Source organism: Lactuca serriola, chromosome 8, assembly GCF_051521515.1.
Source record: "Lactuca serriola cultivar US96UC23 chromosome 8, Lser_US96UC23_V15, whole genome shotgun sequence".
In the NCBI taxonomy this organism is placed as follows: domain Eukaryota; kingdom Viridiplantae; phylum Streptophyta; class Magnoliopsida; order Asterales; family Asteraceae; genus Lactuca; species Lactuca serriola.
The window spans coordinates 9,056,235-9,081,366 of record NC_136415.1 but is presented as its reverse complement, the minus strand read 5'-3'; the positions used below and the strand labels follow the sequence as shown (position 1 = coordinate 9,081,366).

At 35.7% G+C, this 25,132-nt stretch overlaps 2 protein-coding genes across 4 annotated transcripts; one reads left to right on the top strand and one right to left on the bottom strand.

Annotated features, from left to right (window-relative positions):
* The first annotated feature begins 7,424 nt into the window (after nt 1-7,424).
* LOC145071463 (WRKY transcription factor 22-like) lies at nt 7,425-8,949 on the top strand. Of its 3 annotated transcripts, none has more exons than XM_079018339.1 (4): nt 7,425-8,034; nt 8,119-8,232; nt 8,404-8,488; nt 8,592-8,723. In XM_079018339.1, the coding sequence occupies exons 1-4, from the start codon at nt 7,703-7,705 to the stop codon at nt 8,607-8,609; spliced, it is 549 nt and encodes a 182-aa protein (XP_078874465.1). In that variant the 5' UTR covers nt 7,425-7,702; the 3' UTR covers nt 8,610-8,723. The 3 variants fall into 3 exon arrangements, with proteins under 3 accessions (XP_078874465.1, XP_078874466.1, XP_078874464.1); XM_079018340.1 differs by having other exon boundaries at nt 7,426-8,034; nt 8,404-8,481; nt 8,592-8,721; XM_079018338.1 differs by lacking the exon at nt 8,404-8,488 and having other exon boundaries at nt 7,434-8,034; nt 8,592-8,949.
* A 2,887-nt stretch (nt 8,950-11,836) lies between these two features.
* On the bottom strand, nt 11,837-15,120 carry LOC145068340 (protein FAR1-RELATED SEQUENCE 11-like). Its single transcript, XM_079015293.1, has 3 exons — nt 14,988-15,120; nt 12,887-14,317; nt 11,837-12,817 (listed from the first exon to the last, which is right to left on the bottom strand). Exons 2-3 carry the CDS (start codon nt 14,279-14,281, stop codon nt 11,993-11,995), a joined length of 2,220 nt encoding a protein of 739 aa, XP_078871419.1. The 5' UTR covers nt 14,282-14,317; nt 14,988-15,120; the 3' UTR covers nt 11,837-11,992.
* Between the last annotated feature and the right edge of the window lie 10,012 nt (nt 15,121-25,132).

Sequence of the window (25,132 nt, the reverse complement as noted above, 5' to 3'; positions counted from 1 at the left end):
GTGACTTTAAGCCTTTGCATGGCTGATTTGGTCACAAACACTCATCCTCTTTTCTCATAAAGCTCATCTCATGCATGACTTGATTCTATCGTCTAAGATTGGATTTTTATGACATTAATCCACAAAATACACTCAAAGGGTGTTGATCATGGTCTTTGGAGCTCAATATCTCATAAAGTCTCCATCTTTTGGGACAAAACCCTAAAATATTCTATAAAGATGCACAAATCAAAAGAGTGAGAAAGCTTGAAGCTTTATACCTCTATATGAAGCTCCCCCACACAGATATGCTCAGATCCAAGGGGATGGACTCTCACTCCTTCTTCTCCAAAGCTTCTTATTCACTTCAAGAACACAAGAATTCAATCACATCCTATAAGAACGAAGATTTAGGGTTAGGAGGGTTTGTTGTTTGAGAATGGTGGCTAGGAATGAGACCATCTCATTCTTTATACAGGGACACTCCTCAATTAGGGTTTTTCCTTTTGTGCCTAGTACGCCTAGCGTACCCTCGGGTATGCCCAACGTACTAGGTGGCTCTGCTTAAAAGTCACACACATGAGTACACTAAGCGTATACACACGTACGCCCAACGTACTCCGCTGCCACCTTTTTCAATTAAAGGACTTATCTTGCCCAATATTCAAATTGTCATAGCTCCCTTGTTATAAGTCCATTTCCTTTGAACCTCATATCCATGGAAAGGTGATGGGAAACCCTATTCTTCAAGCAACTCGTCGCAACCCCAAGACTTCCTCATGCCCGGGTTGCAGCCCACAAACCCTAATCTCAGACAATCCGAAACAAGATGTTACAATGGGTGGCTTCACAATCATCAAACCATCAGGGATCTCCCACTCATATGGACTTGGTAAGGGGTTCATAGACTCCTCATAAGGGATTCACCTTCTACAGTAATATGAAAACCATAATAGTGCTCAGGTACATTCCTAACTCTGGTGGAACGCCTCAGAGGTATAGATTCTTCAGTCAGCTCAACAGGAGTTTCCTCCTCAGGTTGAGGGCTGGGTTTGAGGTTCCTTCACCACTTGACTCTTGAATTTCCTCAAGGTCAATTTGCCTCCCACTGTCTCCTTGGCTCATGAATTCTCTCTCTCTCGAAAGAATCCTCTTCTTTCTACGAAGACCACATTATCACTAGGTCTGTAGAAGATGTAGCCAAAGGATTTTTGTGGGTAGTCGATGAAAATACACCTTTCACTTTGGGGTTCGAGCTTATCGTGAGTCTCGCATCTCACAAAAGCCTCGCAACCCCAAATCTTGATGTGGTCTAGATTGGGAACTTTTCCAGTCCACATCTCGTGAGGTGTTTTGGCAACCTTCTTTGTAGGGACTAGATTAAGGATATGGGCAACGGTCTCTAAGGCATACCCCCAAAATGAGATTGGTAGCAAAGCTCGACTCATCATGGAACAAACCATGTCCAACAAGGTCCGATTGTGCCTCTCAGCTACACCATTCAACTGTGGTGTCCTAGGAGGTGTCAATTGTGAGACAATCCCACATTCCTTATGATAGTCAAGGAACTTAGTACTAAGATACTCACCACCACAATCGGATTGAAGCATCTTAATGTTCCTGCCCAACTAATTCTCCACTTCTTGCTTAAACTCTTTGAATTTCTCAAAGGTTTCTGACTTATTCTTGATTAGGTAGACATATCCCTATCTACTAAAATCATCAGTAAAAGTCACATAGAAGCGATTAGCATCTCTTGTGGCGGTTCTGAAGGGTCCACACACATTCGTGTGTATGAGGTCCAACAAACCTTCACCCCTAGCACAAGTGACAGTAAAAGGTGACTTTGTCATTTTACCAAGCAAACAAGATTCACAACTATCATTTGACTGTAGGTCAAATGACTCCCAAACTCCATCCTTTTGGAGTTGGCCTATGCGTTTCTTGCTTACATGTCCAAGACGACAATGCCATAAAGATGCTTTATCTAAGCTAGTGGAAGAGTCAATACATAATACATTATTTCCTAGATTATCTACAACAGATACAGTTTCATACACTCCATCACAAGGTAATGCTTAAAATAAAGAACATTATTAAAGAAAGCATCAATACTACCATTATTATTATCAAAATAAAAGGTAAAACCTTGTTTATACAATGCATGAAAGGAAATAACATTTCTTGCCATTTCTGGCGAATAATAACATTGATTCAAATCTAATGTAAACCCACTATTTAGCACTAAGGAATAAACTCCTATCTTGGTGACAGGTGAAGCTTTCATGTTTCCCATGATCAAGTTTATCTTTCCCTGCTCCACATTCTCACTTCTTCTTAGTCCCTACAAATCACAACATATGTGAATACCACAACTTGTATCAAGGACCCAAGACTTAGAATGAGGTGAGTTATTAGACAATATAATGTATATACCTGCATGGTTGGGTTTTACTTTCCCATCCTTCAAATCTTGCTGATACTTTGGGCAGTTTCGTTTCCAGTGTGACTTTTCATGGAAATAGAAGCATTCAGCCTCATTAGGGTTAGCAGAAGGAGTGACAAAACCTTTCTTGGTTTTGCTTGAAGAGGAGCCTTCAAGGGTCTTACCCTTGGTACCCTTAGAAGGTTTCTTTCTCTTCTTCCCTTTTCCATGCCCGATTGCCAAGACATTGGCTGCAGTTGGAGTAGGAGTAGGAGTAGTAACAACTGAATTACCCTTTAGACCACTTTCGGCGGTCTTCAAGAGTCCTTGAATTTGGTTGAGGGTGACTTCTTCCTTGTTCATGTGATATGTCATGCGGAATTTATCATAACACGATGGTAAGGAGTGCAAAATGATGTATATTGTTAACTCCTCAGGGAAGTTCACATTCAGCTTCATTAAACGGTCCACATACCTTTGCATTTTCTGCATGTGGCTTGTGATGGGTTCACCATCCTTCATTCGGGTTGTTATCATGGAGGAGATTATTTCATATCGCTCTTGACGAGCACTTTGATGGTAGCGGTCCATCAAGTCCTGGTGCATCTCAAAAGGATAGTCCTCATAGGACTTTTGTAGCTCGGCTGTCATGGTGGCCATCATGATGCATGCCACTTTTGTAGCATCTCTTTCATGTACCTCATATTCAGTAAGCTCTTCAGGAGTAGCAGTTGGCTCGGGTACCTTCATCTCCTTGTCGAGAACATATTCTTTGTTCTCATACCGAGTGACCATCCTGATGTTTTTGATCCAATCTGTAAAGTTGGACCCATCAAAGATGACTCTCCCACAAAGATTCATGAGAGAGGAGGAGCTAGTAGTGTTTGATCCAGAAGCATTGTTATTGGAAGACATCTGAAAAGAAGAGGTAATATATTAGATTAGATTTAGAGATAGTCCTTAATTAAACACCCAAATGTAATATTAAGGCTAGGACCCAACACAATATTTTATAACTTAGAATAGGGATGCCATAATTTAAGCTATAAGATATTTGAAGGTAGGTGAATGACGATTCACCAATTTCCACCATAAAAAAACGAAATATTTAATTAGGTTTTAATTAGTTTAGAAACTCCTAGATTCTTTGAGATTCATTGAACTTTCTTCAATGGCATGTTTCAATCTCGAGTGTGCCCTTCAAGTTTTGTGACTGGGATGCCGAGGATCACAAAACAAGGTGTGAAGTAACCATGCAAATTATTTGGTACCCTTAATATATTACCCCTCAATTGATGTGTCGGTTAACCACACACGCTCCATCGATACTATGATAAACATTAAGTCACCCTTTACCTACCTTGTTAAGTTCAAGTTAGTGTGCCGGTTAACCACACACACTCCACTAACGACTTAAACAAAGTGTAAAGTGTAATTTCATGGATTAGCACTGTATTCACATTTTCCTAAAATAACTAAGATTGGTAATTTAATAAGGTTTAGTTACTTTAGTATTATCATTATACTTTTAATGAAAATTTATAAGTCCTTGTCCTACCCGTTCAGCTAACGACCCTCCACCGATCAAGGAAGCGGTGGGTGAGAGTAGACACCCATTAAGTTGCCATTTTATAGGCAACAACCTTATACCCCCCTTATAGACTGGCTTCGTGAATGAAGCGTACTAGCGGTAAGACGACTTGATCTTATACATATATATATTATTAACTTATAATATTATAAAGTATAAGGGTTGAATTTTAACTTTTAAAATTCTAAGGGTTGGAACTAAAGTTTTAATCATGACTTTACTTGTTCCAAAACTTGAGGGCAAGTTTGGTAAACTTTCAAAACTTTTCATTTCTTATAACTTATGAATTTAATTGAGTATTAAAATGAAGACTTTTCATTTTTCTAACTCTTGTGTTCTTTTAATGGTTTTTATTAAAGTGTGACCTTTGGTTTTCCATAACCTGAGGACAAGTTATGGACTCCATTAAAACACATTATGATCAAGAATTAAACTACCAAGTAGGTTACAAACAATTCCTATGATCATCTAATCTTCATAAGTTCAAGAACATGAATATGAACATTTCAAGAATCATAAATTACTCATAAAACTTGTAATTTTTTATAATAGCCATTGTAAATGGATTAGCATCGTCGAGTGCATGAACAGACTCGATGAGTAGCATGCATTTCTTCATGGACTCGTCGAGTCCCCCCATGGACTCGGCGAGTTCATACGGCAGTGAACAACAAAATTCGATTTTTAAGCTATTTGCATCAAGTATCAAGTAAACAAGCTTAGGCTCTGATACCACTGATGGGTTTTGAGCATTCTAACACTCCTATGGTGTACATGCAACCCTAGAAACCTTGGATCTATGTTTGACTAAGATACATGCAAATAATTATTTTTCCAAGATTCTTATCCTATCTAGCATGGCATGGGGAACTTGAATCAAATAAGCTAGTAGAATTACTTACCTTGTAGTTGTAGTTGATTGCTTGGAGTTTTAGAGCCTAGCACCAATAGTGTGGATGCCTCAAATGGAAATCACAAATCACCACAAACTTGGAACTTTGAAAGAATAGTAATCACCTTTCTTGAAATCGACCCTCTTGCTTTACTCACCACAACTAGTGTGATTTCAAGAACCAAAGTCTCCTTTATATAGTGTGGTGGATTAGGGTTACATCCATGTAAACCCTAATACTCATGTCTTTTCATTTCCATGAGATCCATGGGTTAAAGCTCCATGGAGTATCCATGGACTTTCCATGCAAGCCTAGTCATTCCAAATAAGCATTGGCCCACACTATATAAATACAAGTGCCCATATTTAGTTAGTCATACTTTTGATCTCTAAATTAATTCTAGATTAATTATAGATCAATATTAATTAAATAATATGATTTTATATTAATATTTTGAACTTATAATATATTAATAAATCATAACTTATACTATTCTCAAAAGATTATCCATAAATTGTTCGGGTGAAGTGCAACCCAAATGGACCATGTCGGGTCGGGTCAAGTACATACCAAATATAGTTATGGACTTAGACGCTATATCCAACATCTTGCACTTCACCAAATGAACAAATTCGATGAACGTGGTGGTTTCGTAAAATTTAACACTTAAATAAAACATTCTCGGATTGTATCCCGGTGGCCAAACATATGATAATTTGGAATTAACAAACTCTCATCTTTCATCCATAATGAGCAATACGAAATACTCGTTACAAATCATTATGTTAATTTTGAGAATAAAGAAGCTAGAGAAGAAAATTTCTCAAATATGAAATAATTCCAAAAATATGAAATACTTAATATATATAGGGTAGGTTCAAAACAGTAGTCAACTCTAACAAAAAAATAGTCAAAGTTTAACAAAAAAAGTAGTAAAATTTACCAAAAAAATCAATCAACAAATTCAAAAAAATAATCTACATTTTAGCAAATAATTATTCTATTAATTGTTAAAAAAAACTATTTTATATTTTACAAAAAATATTTTTTAACAAAACAATTGTCAAAAAAAAAAAAAAAAAAAAAAAAACTCTACATTTTATAAACAATATTTTTAATCAAAATAATTCTCAAAAAAATAATAAAATAAAATAAAATAAAAAACTGTAGACTTTACCCCCCAAAACCGTGGTTTAAAAATAAAAAAATAAAAAATAATAAAATAATAAAAAAATAAAAAATAAAAAAATAATAATAAAATAAAAAAACTGTAGACTTTACCCAAACCGTAAGCTACGGTTTGAGAAACCGTAAATGATACAAAGAAAACCATAGATTTTAAAATAACTTACGGTTTTATATCTTCAAAATAAAAAAAAATAAAAATTATACAAAACACGAAACAGTAGACGAATATAAATGTCTACAGTTTCGTTGGCTAGTTTAGGACAAATCCTAATTTTTGGCTAAAAATTATTAATCACTTTCTTTAATTTGGCTAGATTAGTAATTATCCCTATAAAATATGTTTTGTTATCATAGAAACTAATCTAGTTTGTTTCCGTTATAATATCTGAACTTAAACCTCTAAATTATTATAAACCGTGTGACTCCCATTGTCTCTTTACTTAGTTCACCAACTATTGTCCAACACATTTTCAATATTCCCTTTTAGGACCATTTAAAATGACCACATCCAATCCCTTTTTATTCCAAGTATAATCATCACCAAAAGTACAATTATACATGCACAGATTACAAGGTGCTCCAATGGAATTTGGTTGTAATGTAATGGCGGTCGATTTGAGTAGCCATCACTATTCAATTCCATTTAGAGTGGGGAAAGATTTGGTCCATAGTAAGTGTTGTTGAAGTGGGATGGGTTGGGTGTGGGGATATGGGGGTTGTCTTCCTTTTGTCAACAGAGATATGGTGAGGGAAGTGGAAGACACTATTTGAAGAAAAAATATATTAGAAAATAACTTATGAAAAGGTTATATTAAAAGGACTTTATAAAAAATTATATTGAAACGATATGCCATGTCACACTCTTAATTTCTCTTAGCAAATCAAGATCTCAGATATCTCATCTTCGTATGTCGGTGACAACCACTTACGTATCCATTTTAATCAACATGATTATTATAAAATTTGCAACCAAGTGATTGCATGGTTACAAAAGGTAGACACAATTACTCTATCATATTCATAGCCTCATGTTTAATACTTCATCAATTCCATATTAAGTAATAGTTTATGTTTCCTAATTAGAACTTTGGTGTCTAATAAATAAAATTTAGATAATTTGTTAGCAATATATACCATTAATTAATCCTTTCATGAATTATGTGCATATATATATTATGTATTTTCTAGAAGGTCTCTTAAACTTAGGGCAGCCTCATTATGTGAGGCTATTAATCAGACAAAGGATCTTTTTGGGCCATTCACAATATAAATTGGAAGTTTGACACCTTAAAGAAAATCTTCATTTTTTTTTTCTACAAGTGTTGGATTGGGTCCACACATTTCATGAATTATGTGTCCATTCCCCTTGGTCAAAGCAAATCAAGAAATGGTCCTTCCTTTTGACATTTCGAACAAAAGTCAGAGGGAGAGCACACAACTTGTGTTTCTTATATAACCACCTATTCACCTTTTACTTTGAGTACATCCCTTCTAAAATAATAAAGTCAAACTCCCCGGCGTTCATCCACACAATCTCTCAAAAGTCAACGCTTTTCCGGTGTCTCCTCCTACTGGCACACACGTATACGTTGACAGAAGGAGAAAGGCAACACTTTCCTTCACGAAATGGATGATGAATGGGATTTGCATGCGGTGGTTAGGAGCTACACCACCATCTCCACCGATGCCACCACTGCCGCCTCCGGTACAAACACAACCACCAGCGATGATGGTTTTGATATGGTGGAAACTGTAGCATCTGGAAATGAAATATACCAGTTTTCATACTCAAATACCGGAGAGAACCAATCGGAGGGATTAGAGGAAGTATACAAAGAAGGGTGTTCTCAGCGGCTGGGCACCACCGCCACCGCCGTTGTTTCTGGTGATGATGAACAACTGCCGGTGTTTGATGGCTCATGTGACTCGTTTTCCAATGAGACACCAAGTAGAAAAAGGTAATTAATGTTTCTGTAATTTGGGGCTTATATTCCATGAAAAATAGAAATTGATTTGTGAAAAAAAAACGATTGAATTTGAAGGAAAAACCAGCAGAAGAAGGTGGTGGTTGAACTGACACAAGAGGAGTTATGTAGTGATACATGGGCATGGAGGAAATATGGTCAAAAACCCATCAAAGGCTCCCCCTTTCCAAGGTTTTCATATATCTTCTTTTTTATGTATATAAACATGTAGAATTGGAAAAAAAAAACCCCAATATATCCTCATATACATACCATGAAATTCAAATTTACACGCATATATAAATAACTATACACATAAATGAAAATACAAATATATATATATGTTGATGTTTGGATTTCTAGGTATGAAAAACCCCATATGGGTTGGATTGGATTGAAACGAAGTGTCGCTTGTGAAAATATGTTACGAAGATGTTTTTGGTACAAAGTAATATAATGCTTATTTAGATAATTAATTTCTAAGTCATTAAATATATATTTACATGAGAATTAATGTTGGTAAAATGGTTTATATATGTTTATGTGGTCAGAAATTATTACAAGTGTAGCACAACGAAAGCTTGCGGGGCAAGGAAGCAAGTGGAACAGAGCCACGTGGACCCCACCGTTTTTATAGTTTCATACTCAGGAGAACACATGCACCCTCGACCCACCCACCGGAGCCCTCTCGCCGGCAGCACTAGGAGTAATAAGTCCACTATGGCCCACCTACCACCACCCATCTCCGATGACTGTCCATGATAAATTTTCCTCTTGAATTCACTTAACTTATAGTGATAGTATACTCAATACTCAATAGTGTGAGGGTGAAAATGATGTTAACGATAATGGACTCTAATTTTTTGTAATCCCTTCTTTTACATGGAATGTGGAATCTTTGTGGCAAAAGGAATGTTGAATGGTTGCCTCTCTTGTGGCATTATTTTTCACTCAATTCTTTCAAAGAATAAGGAATCATATGGCAGAAACGAATGTTAAGTTTGAGATATGTTCGGAAAAGGACTTGCGAACAAAAAAAATCCGACGTGGTTTCTACTTTATACAATGTTTATTTACAAGATCTGAAAATCAAACCTCAATTTTATTGCATGTTTGACAAAATAACCGTACAGGCTAATAATTGATAGCTGAAATTTATAGTTTTTAGTTATGCAAAATTGTTTGACAATGATAGATTTTAGCTTTTAAAGATGGAAAGTTAAATAAAAACCAAAACTGAAAGCTAAAAGCTAAAAACTCTTACTCTCAAACAAACTTTATGTTCCATAAAATTACATAAAAACTAAAAGATTTTACTATCAAACAAATTGTTTTTTCCATTTTTTTCTAAAAAACTGAAAATTAAAAGCTTTCAAAAACTTCATGTCTAATACACTCGTAATCTCAAGATCTACCAAGCCGTCAAAATAAGATTTCATAGCAACGTGTATTTTTGATGTAATAAGAGTTATGTTTATATATTTTTATGGTGAAATGTTGGGATCCAATAGGGGAATCGAGCCAAAAAAAAATGAAAACAACAAGATAGAAAAACCAATTATACGATTTTTAATTTGACAAAAAAACAACTGAAGTCGGTGCGGTTTTACCCTACAAACCAACACTCAAAACGGAACTGCATCACTATAATTATTATATATATTAAAATATTATCATTTATATTATATAATATATTATTTACATTGATTTATTGATATTCATTTTTGAATAAACTGAAGCAGAATGTGAGGATCGAGATAATTCAATTTTCTTTTTCAGTTCGAACATAACCAAGCCGCCATCTACAATAGTACAATCTTCCAACTTCCATTATGGATTCTGGGCTGAAAAAGTAAAGCATAAAAGTTGGTTCATGTTTATGGGCTAGACATCTTGGGTAAAAGGCTTAAATGTTAAAAATTTAATCAAAAAACGATTTACTTCTCATCTCTTAGGTGTTTTAAAATCGTACCACAATAGAAAACCACATCATTTTATTATGAAACCGTACTATTGGAAAAAACCACAAAGCTATACCACTTGAAAAACCGCACATAACTGTTTTAAGATTGCAAAATCAATGCATGTTGTTTGCAGTTCCCTTTCGGCTTAAAACCAGTACCCACCTCTAGAATCCAACAACCAAATATTGACTTTTTATCATATTGGTTATAAATGATTTTTACATATATTTTCGATTTCTAAAAGCATCTCCGACCCTATTTTATTTTTGCCACTACATTCTATTTATAGAGTGTAGAGTTAAAGGCTTTAAAAAAAACTCTATTTTACATTTTATAAATAGAGAAATAAATAATTACACTTTAAATTTGGAGTGTAAAATATACAATCTCCAACATACTTTGTTTCTTTATACTATATTTTTAGAATGTAAAATAGAATTTAGAGTGGTTGGAGATGAACCGTTATAAACTCTTTTTACTATAAAAATTGAGTATTGTTGGAGATGTTCTAAGCGTTTTTTCTTTTAGGTTTACCAACAAGGACAAACGGCTAGGGTCAAAAAGTTTGGTTTCTTTCACTAATGCACCGAGTAAAAGTTGCAACCTATAACGGAGTTTATTGCACCCATCGATACTCAATAACTTAATATGCTTATTTAAAAATAAGTAATAAAAAGTTCAACACAAATCAACTAATAATTAATAATTAGTTAAACCTTAGATAACATAATTTCCTAACAACTTATAACTAATAACTAACAAATTTCAGTCGCAAATTCCCAACAAAATATTACATACTAACTTATATGAACTAGCATCTACCCATGAGTTTTGGAGTTGGATCGGAGATATAAGATAGGAGTTGTTTGTAAGTTCTACATTTGATTCTTAACTATCATTATAGAGAGAAACCGTTACAATTGCCTCGGGGAAGGGAGTGTGCATTGGAAGCAGGCTATGCGACCAAGTTTGATCGATGTGTAAGAGGAGATGCTTTTCATTGTCGGAGAGATTAGATAACCATCTTGGTGGGAAAAGTGCAAGTGTATAGCGGGGATTCATATATCATAATTAAGGATCCGCACTAAGGATCCCCACGTGGAGGAGAAAGTATTATATTTATAGGGTTAGGTAATTAGGTTAAGGGACAATTAGCTCAGGTCGTGGGTCAACCCAAGCCAAGCTTGTCAAGGATTGGGCTACAGCTACTATGTTGTTCTTCCATGGTGTGCTGCCAAACTAGACCTGCACAATAAGACCGGTTTTGTAACAGACACGAAAAAACATCGAGACCTAATTGGTCGAAGACGAGTCCAGACCGAAAAAGACCAGCCCGAGAACGTATGGGATCGATCCGAAATAGACCAAGGCACGTGGCCAAACTTTATAAATATATCATTTTTATGTTAATTATACAATTTTTAATCACGTATTATTTAACATCTTTACTTTTTTTCTTTTATTAAACTTAAGTCTTAATCTATCATTTTGGTGTTAATCATACATTTGTTAACCGAAAAAAAAACGTAAAATTACTGAAACCGGACAAAAAAAAAAGGCGTGCAGACATAACACGAGACCGGGCCGAAAAAGACCGAGACCGGTCCCAAAAACAATTGGATCGAAAAAAATCATGTCCAAAAAAAACCGGCCTAAGACCGTTTGGGATAGATCCGAAAAAAGATTGGACTATTCTGAGACTAACCCCGAAAAAGACCAGACTGGTCGAGACCGGCCTAGAACCGACAATATGCAGCTCTATGCCAAACAATGTTGTTATGTTGTATAAATCATGTTAATTGACCCAACATCATCGAGTACCCCAAATCAGATGCGATTGGAATGATGATGTAGAATTCAGAACAGAAGTGTCATTGCATTGTGATTGATAAACGATAGTAATTTTGATTTGTATTAACATGAAAACAAAATAAAATTATACATCTAACCAACCTTTACCAATTACCATATCATATATGATATACCCCTTATAAAAACCCCATCCCATCTCCATTCATATCACCACTTCCCATCAACGGGCAGTCATTAGCATCCTGCCCAAACTGCCCGCAACACGCCAGTCTTCTCTTTGAATTCGATCTTCTCTCTTTCAGTTTCCCTAAATTTAAACCACCTTCATGAGAATGCCTAGTAAAACCATGAACAATACTATTATCAGAATCCTCAACTTCCGGAAGAATCAACGAATCCGGTGTACTATCATCATCATCATCATCATAAGCCATATCATTACAAGCTCCCGGAAACTCCTTGACTCGAGTCAACACCATATTAATTTCACCAGAAACAAAATTCAACCTTTCATCCGTCTCCACAGCTTCAGAAACCAAACTAGACACCACCGACTGTAACTGTAACATCTGGTTCTGGGCATTTTGGTCATTTCCTGTACCAATTTGACTTCGCCAACGAATGGGTAAATACTGATATGGGACATTGAAACAGTTATTTGTGGACAAAACACGAAGAACATGTCTACAGAGGATCCCTGAGAATTCAAAATCATGGCAACTGCAGCTGATGAATTCATCATCTGGAATCCAGATTACTTTTGACCCACCGTTGATTTCAGTGTGGTGGCGCACAATGAAGTAACTCTCATCGACCAATAGGGACGCGTATTGTGGGGCCAACACCAGCTGTTCTTGTAATTTGGAAAACGCGTATGGTGTGAGAACAGTGGCTGCATGTGATTCGATTGGTGAACCCGTTTTTAGAGATATTTTTTGATTTCTTCGAATCATTTTCTGTTTTAATGTCGCTTGATCTTTAGCTTCCATCACCACTGCCACCTGGATAATAAAATTATATATATGTTAATATGAATAGAAATTGGAAATACATAATACAATAATACATACCTGCTCTATGAAATTTTCGAGAACAGATTGTGCACTTAAAAACCGTTGAATGAAAGCATTTATTAACTCTGGTTGAAAAGTATTTGTCATTCCAGCAAAAAAGTAGCATCTTAAAAAAGGTAAAGCCCAAAAAGTTCGCAAAGCATACAAGCTCACAATATGCTTGTTTCCATGGAGTCCATACCTATCAACCATCTCTCTCCACCTTAATTCAAATTCATCAACCAAATGCAAATTATAAATCCCATGAAACTCAGCTTTCCACTGATCATATCGCGATCCAAGCAACACAGAAAACCAATCAGAAAATTTCGAAATGATTTGCCAAATGCAAAAAGCATGTTTTGTCCTCGGTGTTTCAATCGCAATCGCTTCTTTCAACCACATGTTTTGGTCGGTCAATATTGTTTCCGGAACCTTCCCGTTCATGAAGGATAAAAACGTCTTTAACGCCCAACGAAAAGACTGTATGTTTTCATCGCGTAAAAGAACACAACCGAAAAAACAATTTGTCCCATAACTATCCACCCCAAGAAAAATCCCGAGAAGCATATCGTATGAATCCAATCTATGAGTCGTGTCAAATACCACAACGTCTCCAAAAGAGTCAAAAGATTGAGTTGAAGATGAATATGTCCATGCAATATGATCCAAACGGTTGTTTGAATCGATCTTGAAGTTGTATTTAAAGTTTGGGTCTTTATCTTTCTTGTCTTTACACATTTTGAGAAGGTCAATGGCGTCTGAATCACGGTCAACGTTTCTAAATGACTGAAGTAAATTTCTCACGTCGATTTCCGTGAAAGGTAAACAACCGAGTTTCACGCCTTTTTCCAATTCTAACAGCCTTAACATTTGTCTAACCGACATCCCGGCTTTTGCAAACATACAAATCCGACTCTTGTCATCCGATGACATGGTGCAATAAGCAGGAAGGGCATGGATGTCATTTGACTTCAAAAGGTCATGATTATGTACGTTGCTAAAACCAGTTATACGCCATTCGGGGACATCAAAATCTGCTCTTTTTACAATTCTCATATAAGCTTGGCATCCACAACGTGAGGATTTTCGGTTTCTGTGTACCTTTCCATCTTCTGAAGGCTTTATTTGTGGGTACCCACCACGGTGGCAGGTGAAATCCCGCCTTGTGATCCCCCGCCCCACACCATCCTTACCACGGGTACGATGGCGGCGGATTGAGAACCCACATTGCTTTGCGAAGCTACAGTAGAACTCATAAGCAGCATCTTGTGAAACAAATCTTTGACCGATAAAAGGGACAAGGTTGACTGAAGTTTGTCTGGATAAAATTGTGTCCTCTGGAATCTCTTCAATGGTGCCGATGTCATCTGCTGATAAATCTGTTCCATTTTCGGATGTTTCTTTCATCATGCTTGTAATCTTGTTGTGTAAATTACAGTATAGTACCTACACATAAGAAAAAAAAAATATTGAGATGTGAACATTGAGGACACTGATCATATCAATAGGAGTTATTGTAATGCCCACTAGGATTCGGATTGCTGCAGAGCTTTTCCAGCAATGATATCAAGAGATGTTGGCATAAACAATGAAAAACGTAATTTCAGATAAGTTTACAGAATTTTACATGGCGATTTCATGAAATTACTTCAAACTACTGAACCCTTCATTGATTTGCGTGCTAATAGATAACTGTGGAAACTAAAAATCAAGCATCTAAATGCGTAGCCGCTGAGGTTCATGATTCAGAGCATAATCTTGAATAAAAGCAAAACAACCCAACGAATACGATAATTAGAGCATCAGCTAGTCCAAAACCAAACAAGACTGTAGGGGTAAAATGACGATCTAACACAGTAGTATATACTATATGTGCTTAAAACCCTAACAAATCGATATATTCCTCATTCATTATTAAATAACCGGAAGCTCTTCATTCGAGTATATGGATTCGATTAAACGGCTACGGGGTTTAATAACCATATATTGTTCGACTAAGATGCTTCGGACGTCGGTTTATAGCTAAATGTGCAATAATCGTATTTTTCACTCTATGAGTAGGGTTCAAAGTGTTTGCGATTGCATAATTAAAATTGCAGATATGAGGACAGCGTACCGAGTCGACGAACCGGCGAAGATTAAGCTTCAAATCGCCTTACCGGCGGGGATCCTTCACTCCAGTCGATCTACAGATTCCATGAAATAGGAAATTTCGGAGTTGGAACGGAGCGCCGTGTTTGGGATTGCTGGTTTAAAATTTAATTTTTAAAGTTTTATCAAAAACGGTAAAAAAATGAATTGTCAATGTTTTAAAAATTAAACTTTATAAAAAAAATTAGTTGTGAAACTCACGGTTAATTTTAAAAAAAAAATTTAAATATAAATATAAAATATTTGAAAACTTTGAAATTATAAGAAAATAAGAAAAATATTGAATTATTATAATATAATTATTTTTTATATTTTAAATTTAAACAACGGGTAAATAGCACAAAAGACACTAAGTTTATATTAAAATTTTAATTTGACATTGTATTATTTTTTGTCTCAAATTTGACATTGTGTTTTCTAATTTTTTTTTACAATTCTGATCACTTTACCGGTCAACCAAGTTACTTGCAGACGTGTCATGATGACATGTCAGTTTTGATAACGTGACATGCTGACGTGTCAAATTAATTTTTTTCCATAAAAGACACTCAGTTTTCACTTTTTTCGATTTTGACACTAAGTTTGATTTTTTCTTTCAATTTTGACACTCTATTTTTTTGTTCCAAATCGAACATTATTTTTTCAAATTTATTCAACTTTGACCAGTTTTCTTTTGAAACTGTATACATATATTTTTTATTACATTTTAAACTGTATAAATACCTTTTTTTGTTTAAAAACCACATTTTTATTTAAATACAAGATGTTTTTTTTACATTTAAAGCATAATATATAAATATGCATTAATTATATTATGAGAACAAACTAACCATAAGCTTCGAATAAGATGCAAAAAATTTCACAGGTTGCAAACTTGACATCTATGCCTTGCTCGACTACACGCCTCCAAACCTCCAAACTCATTTTAAAGTTGCGTATTTAATATAAAATATATTTTTTATATAACTAATACATATTTATACATAAAATTATGGTTTTAATGTAAAAAAACATTGTATTTATACAAAAATATGGTTTTTAAATAGAGTGTCAAAATTGAAAGAAAAAATTAAACTTAGCGCCTAAATCAAAAAAAAAATGAAAACTTAGTGACTTTTGTGGGAAAAAATCAATTTTGACACGTCAGCATGTCATGTAAGAATATCACATTATCAAAACCGACATGTCATCATGTCACGTTAGCAAGTAACCGGGTTGACCGGTCAAGTGGTCAAAATTGTAATAAATTGGAAAACACACTGTCAAATTTGAAAAAAAAAAAAAAAAAAAAACACGGTGTCAAATTATAATTTTGGTGTAAACTTAGTGTTTTTCGTGCTATTTACCCTTAAACAAATATTAATTTAAGTAAATAAAAGAAAATAATAAGCTTTAATTTTGAGAATTTTGAAATTAAAAGGTAAATTCATTAATGAAATTGATATTTGTAACGTCTGTAGATCCGGGCTAGTCAATTAGAGACGATAAGCATCAAAAATGACTTTTGATGGAAGATTATTTAGAAGGATTAATCTTAAATAAGTTGTAGTATATGTTACAAGGATTCCGTACATATAAAGAACGCTGAAATCCGAGTTATAACGAAAAAGTTATGACTTGTCGAAATGAAAGTCGTGGAATACGTTAAACCGTGAGCGTGCATAAAAAGAACGCCCAAATCTGACTTCGTATCAGGAAGTTATGATTTTTCAAAGTTTCGACTTAGCAGTATGCAGCCCGAATACTCAATTTGAGACCGAGCGGTTTTTAGCCGAAACAATCTAAATGAGAATCGAATATTTCATTAATTATAGTAAAACAATAAAAAGATAGGCGAAAACGGACGTCGGATGAAGAAGTTATGATTTTATAACGGAATTTTCCTGTCCGGCCTACTAAAATTAAATAATAAAAATAAAGTCAAAATTAGCCGACAGAGTCTAAACGAAAGTTGTAGAGCGTAGTCTCACCTACGTGTTGATACAAAGAACGTCGAAAACGGAGTTCGTATGAAGAAGATCTGAATTTTTGAAGTTTATTAAATAATTAATATATTAATTTAATTATTAAATTCGACATTATCCGAAGGGTAGTCATCGGACTTATCCGAAGTACGCCCAGGGTACTGGCGTACGCCCAGCGTACAGCGAAGCATGACACGCCTCGCACTCGAGTTCTTCGGATGACGCATGCAATGACGATTTCGGAGGAGTACGCCCAGCGTACTGGCGTACGTCCAGCGTACTGCGAGGCCTTAGCCTCCTATAAAAGGGGTGTGAGGGTTCCGAGCATATTTGCTTATTTCTTCTCTTTCTCGTGTCGAAGCTCTGCGTTTAAACCCCCGAAGCCATCCCGACATCCCGAATTTCATATCCAAGTTTGGAAAGAAGTTTTACGCTCCCAAGATTCCCGAAGATCCCGAGAAGTGCGATTCCCTAGAAAGAATAGACTAATTGGACTTAGTCAGAGCACATACTTGGATAAGGTACTAAAGAGGTTTAGTATGGAAAATTCCAAGAAGGGAGAGCTACCTATCCAGAGCAATACCAAATTGAGTAAGACTCAATGCCCGAGTACAGATGAGGAAATAGATGACATGAGTCGTGTACCTTATGCTTCCGCTGTCGGATCGATCATGTACGTTATGACATGTACTCACCCTGATGTGGCCTTTGCTTTGAGCATGGTCAGTCGCTATCAGGGAAACCCGGGTAGAGCTCATTGGATAGCCATAAAGAATATACTCAAGTATTTGCGAAGGACGAAGGACTGGGTCCTTGTGCTTGGTGGCAATGATACTTTGAGAGTAGATGGTTACTGTGATGCCAACTTTCAGACGGGTAGAGATAACTTCCGTTCTCAGTAGGGCTGGGTATTTTTACTGAATGGAGGAGCAGTTACTTGGAAGAGTTCCAAGCAAGATACGATGACTGATTCTACTTGTGAATCAGAGTACATAGCAGCAAGTGAAGCGTCGAAAGAAGCAGCTTGGTTGAGGAACTTCATCGGGGATCTCGAAGTTGTTCCAACCATCCAGGAGCCTATGGAACTGTTCTGCGATAATGAAGGAGCGGTTGCCTTGACAAAGGAACCGAGAGATCATGGTAAAACCAGACATATCGACAAAAAGTACCATTTCATCAGACATAGAGTAGAAGAAGGCCATCTTATAGTGAAGAGGGTGTCATCTGAAGATAATCCAGCAGATCCCCTCACAAAGGGTCTAAGTAGGGCTAAGCATATTCAACATGCTCGGAGCATAGGACTGAAAGATGATATTAGTTTTAGTAATTAGATTAGTTTTCTGAAACTTGTAACAAAGTAAATGTAATTGACTTTTGGTGATTAAATAATAAAGTATTATTTATAAGTTTGGGTTCTACCTTTTGTCAATTGTTTATTATTGTGTTTCATTTTTGCATGTTTTACTTCCCGAATAATAAGATTATTCAAACTCCACAGTCGCTCGTACTTTTGGAAGTAAGTAGTGAATTAAGACTGTCATGAATTGGATTGCAGATTGTCTAAGGATACACATGGCAATAGATTTGTTGCAACGTTCGTGTCGTTGTGAGGATCGATGGGGTGGGATAAGAGTTGCCTTTATATGGTGAAATTGTACAAGTTTGAATGTTCTATATTTATAAATATATGATATAATATTATGGGATGAAAACCCTATATGCTCACCAGGCTCCCAAGCCTGACCCACTCAGTTTTCTTTGTATCACAGGTATCGATACGAAGACATATTTCACAGAGAGATTTAAAGGAGATATAAATCATTAGTGTAATTGAATGTAAGTTCTGCTTATGCTTATATGTCTGTATCGGAACATGACATCCCGAGGTTTTATTATTAAATGAAAATACATTCTCTTTGAGAAATGTTTTGATAAGTTATTATCATATCTTGTTTTGGGAACAAATTTCGCAACCGTTTTCTTTAAAAGATTACTCTGATTTTATAAAACAAAACATAAACAAATCGGTATTTTCTGGCCGTGAAAATGGGGATGTCACAATATTCATTTATTACTACAGTTATTACAATTATTATATTAAAATATTATGTGGAATTTAATAAAATAGAAAAACTCATAAAATGACATGTGGAAAAAAATTAATTCAAAATAACTACAAAATAACATTTGACAAATTGAATGATAGTGTGACAAGTGGCAGAAAAAACTTCATTTATTAGAGAGGATGTGGATTATTTGCCAAAATGCTTCAAGTAGTTTGGGGTTACGTACAATGTTTTAAAATTTTGCTTTTTAGTTAGACTGGTTTTGTTAACGGTTTTCAGTTTAACAAATTTGATCGTCCATTCAATCCAGTTTTCAAAATTTTGATGTATTTTCTATTGGGTTTTTAACACCAATGCACAACAAAGTATGATTTTCATCTTTAAAATGCCACTTAACTTAATTTTATACCTATTACACAATTAAAGTGGGAACTCACTTGTTATATAAGTGTGTTTAGTCGGTATCCTGGTTAAAATGCCTATTTTCGTATCTTACGTGGAATAAACTATGCCACATATGTATAGTAAGCCTCTTTGTTAAGGGAGAAAGACTTCATCATATCAAACCAACGAAGCTCCTTCCTTTTTTACGTTCAAAGTTCTTCTTCATTTGCCTTCTCAATGTAATCTTCCCCCGCCACTTCTCGTTAATAGTTGGTACCTGCAAACGCACCTTCCAAATGCGATTGTCCCAACGGTCCTTTTCTGGCGAAGGAACGAGAATCATGGAGTATTGATAATCCAACTCGTTGTTTTTTTAACTGTGCCAAATTACCGGCAAGTGTTGATTCATGCTTCTAGCACTTCAGTGTACCGTTTTGGGTTTGATATATTGGTCGTCGGTTTCAAAAATCTCTGATTTGAAGAAACCCTATAAAATGTTGCTATCATTTGTGTGTAGTATGTATCTTTGGGTTTCGATATGTTATCATCTACTTATTGATTGTCCTTTATGAGTCAATGATTCATCATTTGGGACTTGATGTATATGTCATTGTAGTGATGTATGTTTGGGTTTATCAAACTTTTATGGGATTGCACCCAAGAAACATGAAGTTTATTAAATGCCACTAGTTTTGTACCATTACGCATCCTTAATAAAGAATTTAATCAAACAAATTTATGGGATTATGTTCTTTGTAAAACATGTCTAGTTGTAACTGTTGGATTAGGTGTCTAAGCCCATAACTATAATTGGTATGTACTTGAATTGATAGCAGCACAGTCCTTTTGGGTTGCCCTCAAACCTAGCAATCGGACAAGGAAATTTTGAAAGGAGAGATATTAATTTATTATAATATTAATAAATTAATATAAATGAATTTATTAATATGTTAAAAGAATAATATATTAATAAGAAATCATTTTGTTTAATTAATTGTTAGCCAGAAATTAATTAGAATTAATTTTGGGGTTAAAAGGATTAATTATAAAGTGCAGGGACTAGTTTGCAATTATCTAATAGTTGAGTGGAAGGCTCTAGAACCCCTTTGGATGAGGGTGGACGAAATCTTTAGGGGAAACCCTAATAATTTCGTCCATAGGGGCTTGGATAAGGCCCTTGGGTTTGCTTAGGCCCTAAGCAAAGGATAACTAGGGTTTCCCCTAAACCCTAGATCACTCAGCTATATAAGGAGCCTCCTGGTTCATATTTTGGTCACTCTTTCTTTTGAAGAAACCTTAAGGCCGAGATTTTGCATACTCCCTCTCCCCTCTACTTTCCTTCTTGCTAGTTTGGGTGTGATTCCATTAGAGGCATTACACTTGTGGTGCTAAGCTTCCAAGAAGATCAAGATCAAGATCAAGGGAATTATCAATTGTTTGCTATAACAATTGAAAGGTATGTATCTCCTAACCCTAGTTTGTTAATTTCGAAATTAGCCTCTCTCCTCTAGGGTTCTTGTTTTGCAATTCAAAGTTGTATGTTTAATAGTTAAAACATAGATCCAAAGTAGGTTGCATGTGAACTTAGGAATTGTTTTCTAGTTTATTTGTTTTACCTAAAACTCATCAGTGGTATCAGAGCCATTGTTTGTTTTAAATTGAATTGCTATAATTGTTGAATTGAAAATTAGGGTTTATAGCCATTAAACCCTAAAGGCCATTTTTCGATTTTTAGGGTTGTGGATCAAAGGGTTTTTCGAAAACCCTAGCCTCCAAAGAACCCTAATCGAAATTAGGGTTAGGGTTTTGGAAAACCCTAGCCTCCTCCCTTGTAAATTTCGAAATTGCTAGATTTTTTAGGGTTTCTTGTTTTGGATAAATGTTACTTGATTAGATTAATTGGATAATTATCCTTTACCCTATTTTTTCGAAATTTAGAGGGATAAGGATTATGATTAAATTAATTGATTAATTTAATCAGATAATCCTTACAAGATTTAATAAATTAATTAAAAGTTAATTAATAGATAAATATTAAATCTAATTAATTGGTTTATTTAAATTTAAAATTTAATAGTTTAAATTTCGAAAATTTATATAAACCCTTGGAGTTTTAAAATGTTTTAAAATACACCTTATATATATATATGTATATATATATATATATATATATTATAATTAAAAGTTAAATATTATATATGTATAAGAATATGGTCAGTCAAATCGCTAGTATCCCTCATTCACGAAGCTAGTCTATAAGGGGGTATAAGGAAACTGCCTATAAAATGGTAGTTGAATGGGTGTCCACTCTCACCCACCGCTTCCTTGATTAGTGGAGGGTCGTTAGCAGAACGGATTTGATAGGACAACTAATTCTCATTAAAAGTATAATGCTATTAAAGAAAGTACTAGAACATTATTTTTCAAAAATCCCAACTCTAGTTACTTTAGGAAAAATGTGAAAAGTATGCTAATCCATGAAATTGCACATTATGCTTTACTGGTCGTTAGTGGAGCGTGTTTGGTTAACCGGCACACTAAAAGGCACTAATAAAGAGTAGTAATTGGTATCTTATAATTATCATTTTGACGGAGCGTGTGTGGTTTACCGGTACATCAATAGTTAATGATAAAGTCAATAAGGTTACCAAGCACATTTGCATGGTTATTCACATCTAGTTTGTGATCCTCGGTATCCCAGTCACAAATAGTAGAGCATAATCCGAGATTAAAACATGTCATTAAATAGTTTTAATGTATCTCAAAAGAATTAGGAATTTCACTTCGTTGATTTTATCTAATGGTGGAATTGGTGAATCGTCATTCACCTACCTTTATGAGATTTGAACTTGGATCTCGGCATCCCATTTCTAAGTTGTAAATCGTCATAGTTGGGTCCTAACCTTGATATGATATCTTTGGGTTATTATATTGAGGTGTCTTGAAATGTAACTAAAACTATCTTTCTTTTCAGATGTCTACTCCTGGAAACACTTCTGCTTCATCATCCTCCAGGCACAACTTCTCTCTACTAAACATCTGCTCCAAGGTCGTTATGGATGGCTCCAACTATAACGATTGGATGTGTAACGTCAAGATGGCGGTTAGATTCAAGGACAAAGAGTATGTACTTGAAAAGGAGCTCAAAGAACTTGATGAGTCCAAAGCCACTCCCGAAGAGTATGCTGCCTACAAGAAACACTATGATGATGCTACCAAAGTGGCATGCATCATGGTTGCAACCATGTCCCCAAAATTGCAGAGGTACTATGAGGATTACTAGCCTTTTGAGATGAACAAGGACCTTATGGAAAAGTACCATAAGCGAGCTCGTCAAGAAAAGTTTGAGGTAGTCAAGTCACTCATGGCTTGCAAGATGAAAGAGGGGGAATCGGTTGTATCTCGTGTGCAAAGAATGCAACGCTAAATAGAGCGTTTGGTCAAGCTCAACATTCACTTCGATGAGGAATTGGCCATTGACATGGTCTTGAACTCATTGCATGATTGTTATGGTCAGTTTATTTTAACTTACCATTTGAACAACACTGAGCAGACATTGGCCCAATTGCACAACTTGTTGCAGACAACTGAGGCAGGGATGAAGGGTAAGAGTATACCCTCCATACCTGTAAGTGCCCCTGTCTTGGCTATTGGACAGGGAAAGGGGAAAAAGAGGAAAGGTCCTCCCAAGCAAAACTAGAAGAGCAAGGCCCAAGTTGTGTCATCTAGTAATGGCCCAAAAGCTAAGCCTAATGGTTCCACTCCCCATGTTTCTGATCCAAAAGAGGCAGTTTGCTTTTACTACAATCAAAAGGGGCATTGGAAGAGATCTTTCCTACAATATCTGCAAGATATCAAGGATGGCAAAGTGAAACCATCTTCGGCAGGTATTTACACTATTTTTGCTAATAACTCATTATCTTCTCGTTCATGGGTCCTTGATACAGGATGTGGTTTTCATATCTGTTCTGACTTGCATGGGCTAAAGGAAAGTGAGGAGATAGAGCGAGGGAGGATAAACCTGATCATGGGAAACATAAAATCTTCACCAGTAACCAAGATCGGAGTTTATCAACTTTTTCTTAGTAATGATGTTAGATTAGATTTGATAAATTATTGCTATTCGTCTGAGATGACGAGAAACATTATTTCATTTTATGCATTGTTCAGACAAGGTTTTAAATATTCTTTTAATGATTTGAATGGTTCAATTTCTGTTTATAAGAATGGTGTTTTTGTGTTTGAAGCTTTACCTTGTGATGGTGTGTATGAAACAGTGACTTGTGTTGATAGCTTAGGAAATAGTGTACTTAATATTGACTTGTCTAATAGTGTAGACAAGGCATGCTTGTGGCATTGTCGTCTTGGACACATTAACAAGAAACGCATAGCCCAACTCCAAATGGATGGAGTGTTGGAATCATTTGACCTAAAAGCAGATGATATGTGTGAGTCTTGTCTTTTGGGAAAGATGACAAAATCACCATTCACAGGGTCTTGTGAAAGAGGTGAAGGTCTGTTGGATCTCATACACACAGATGTGTGTGGGCCCTTTAGATCAACCACAAGGGATGCTAATCGATTCTATGTGATTTTCACTGACGATTATAGCAAATATGGTTACATCTACTTGATCAAACATAAGTCGGAAACTTTTGAAAAGTTCAAAGAGTTTAAGCATGAAGTCGAAAATCAATTGGGCAGAAAGATAAAGATACTTAGATCCGATAGAGGCAGGGAGTATCTTAGCATCGAGTTCAACGACTATCTGAAAGAATGTGGGATAGTCTCACTATTGACTCCTCTTAGGACACCATAGTTAAATGGTGTAGCTGAGAGGTGTAATCGAACCTTGTTAGACATGGTTCGTTCTATGATGAGTCGCGCCTCGCTTCCTATGCACTGCTGGGGGTATGCCTTAGAGACAGCCGCCCATATCCTCAATCTTGTCCTTACAAAGAAGGTTGCCAAAACACCTCACGAAATGTGGACAGGGAAAGTTCCCTTGTTAGCACATATTAAAGTCTGGTGTTGTGAAGCTTTCGTAAGACTCGCGACTCACGACAAGCTAGCAGCTAGAAGTGAGAAATGTGTTTTCATTGGTTACCCAAAGCAGTCTTTTGGATATTTGTTCTACAGACCTAGTGAGAACGTGGTGTTTGTAGCTCGAAGAGGAGTCTTTATGGAAAGAGAGCTCATATTCAAAGAGGACAGTGGGAGTACCATTGATCTTGAAGAGATTCAAGAGTCAACCAATGAAGGAACCTTAGATAACACTAGCACTCAACCAGAGGAAACAGTTCCTGTTGAGCCGGTTGATAAATCATTACCTCTTCGAAGATCCACTAGGGTGAGTGTGCCACCTGAGTTGTATGGTTTTCATATTACTTCAGATGGCGACACATTCATAAGTGACAAAACACTGGTAAACTTAGATGAACTAGTCATTTATAAGGAAGCAATGGCAGGCCCAGAGGCTTCCAAGTGGAAAGAGGCAATGGACAGCGAGATTATATCCATGTATGACAACCAAGTTTGGAATTTGGTTGATAGTGCACCAGGTCGTAAGGCAGTTGGGTGTAAATGGATCTTCAAGAAGAAGACAGACATGGATGGGAATGTGCATACATTCAAGGCTCGACTGGTTGCAAAAGGTTTCACTCAAACCCCAGGGATTAACTATGATGAGACTTTTT

Bases quoted from the DNA above. Each gene is read 5' to 3' on its own strand.
- LOC145071463 (XM_079018338.1), top strand. From the start codon at position 7,703: ATGGATGATGAATGGGATTTGCATGCGGTGGTTAGGAGCTACACCACC. The intron at 8,035-8,118 runs GTAATTAATGTT...TTGAATTTGAAG, and splicing joins GAGACACCAAGTAGAAAAAG to GAAAAACCAGCAGAAGAAGG. The intron at 8,233-8,591 runs GTTTTCATATAT...TTATGTGGTCAG, and splicing joins AAAGGCTCCCCCTTTCCAAG to AAATTATTACAAGTGTAGCA.
- LOC145068340 (XM_079015293.1), bottom strand. From the start codon at position 14,281: ATGATGAAAGAAACATCCGAAAATGGAACAGATTTATCAGCAGATGAC. The intron at 12,818-12,886 runs GTATGTATTATT...TTTATTATCCAG, and splicing joins TCGAAAATTTCATAGAGCAG to GTGGCAGTGGTGATGGAAGC.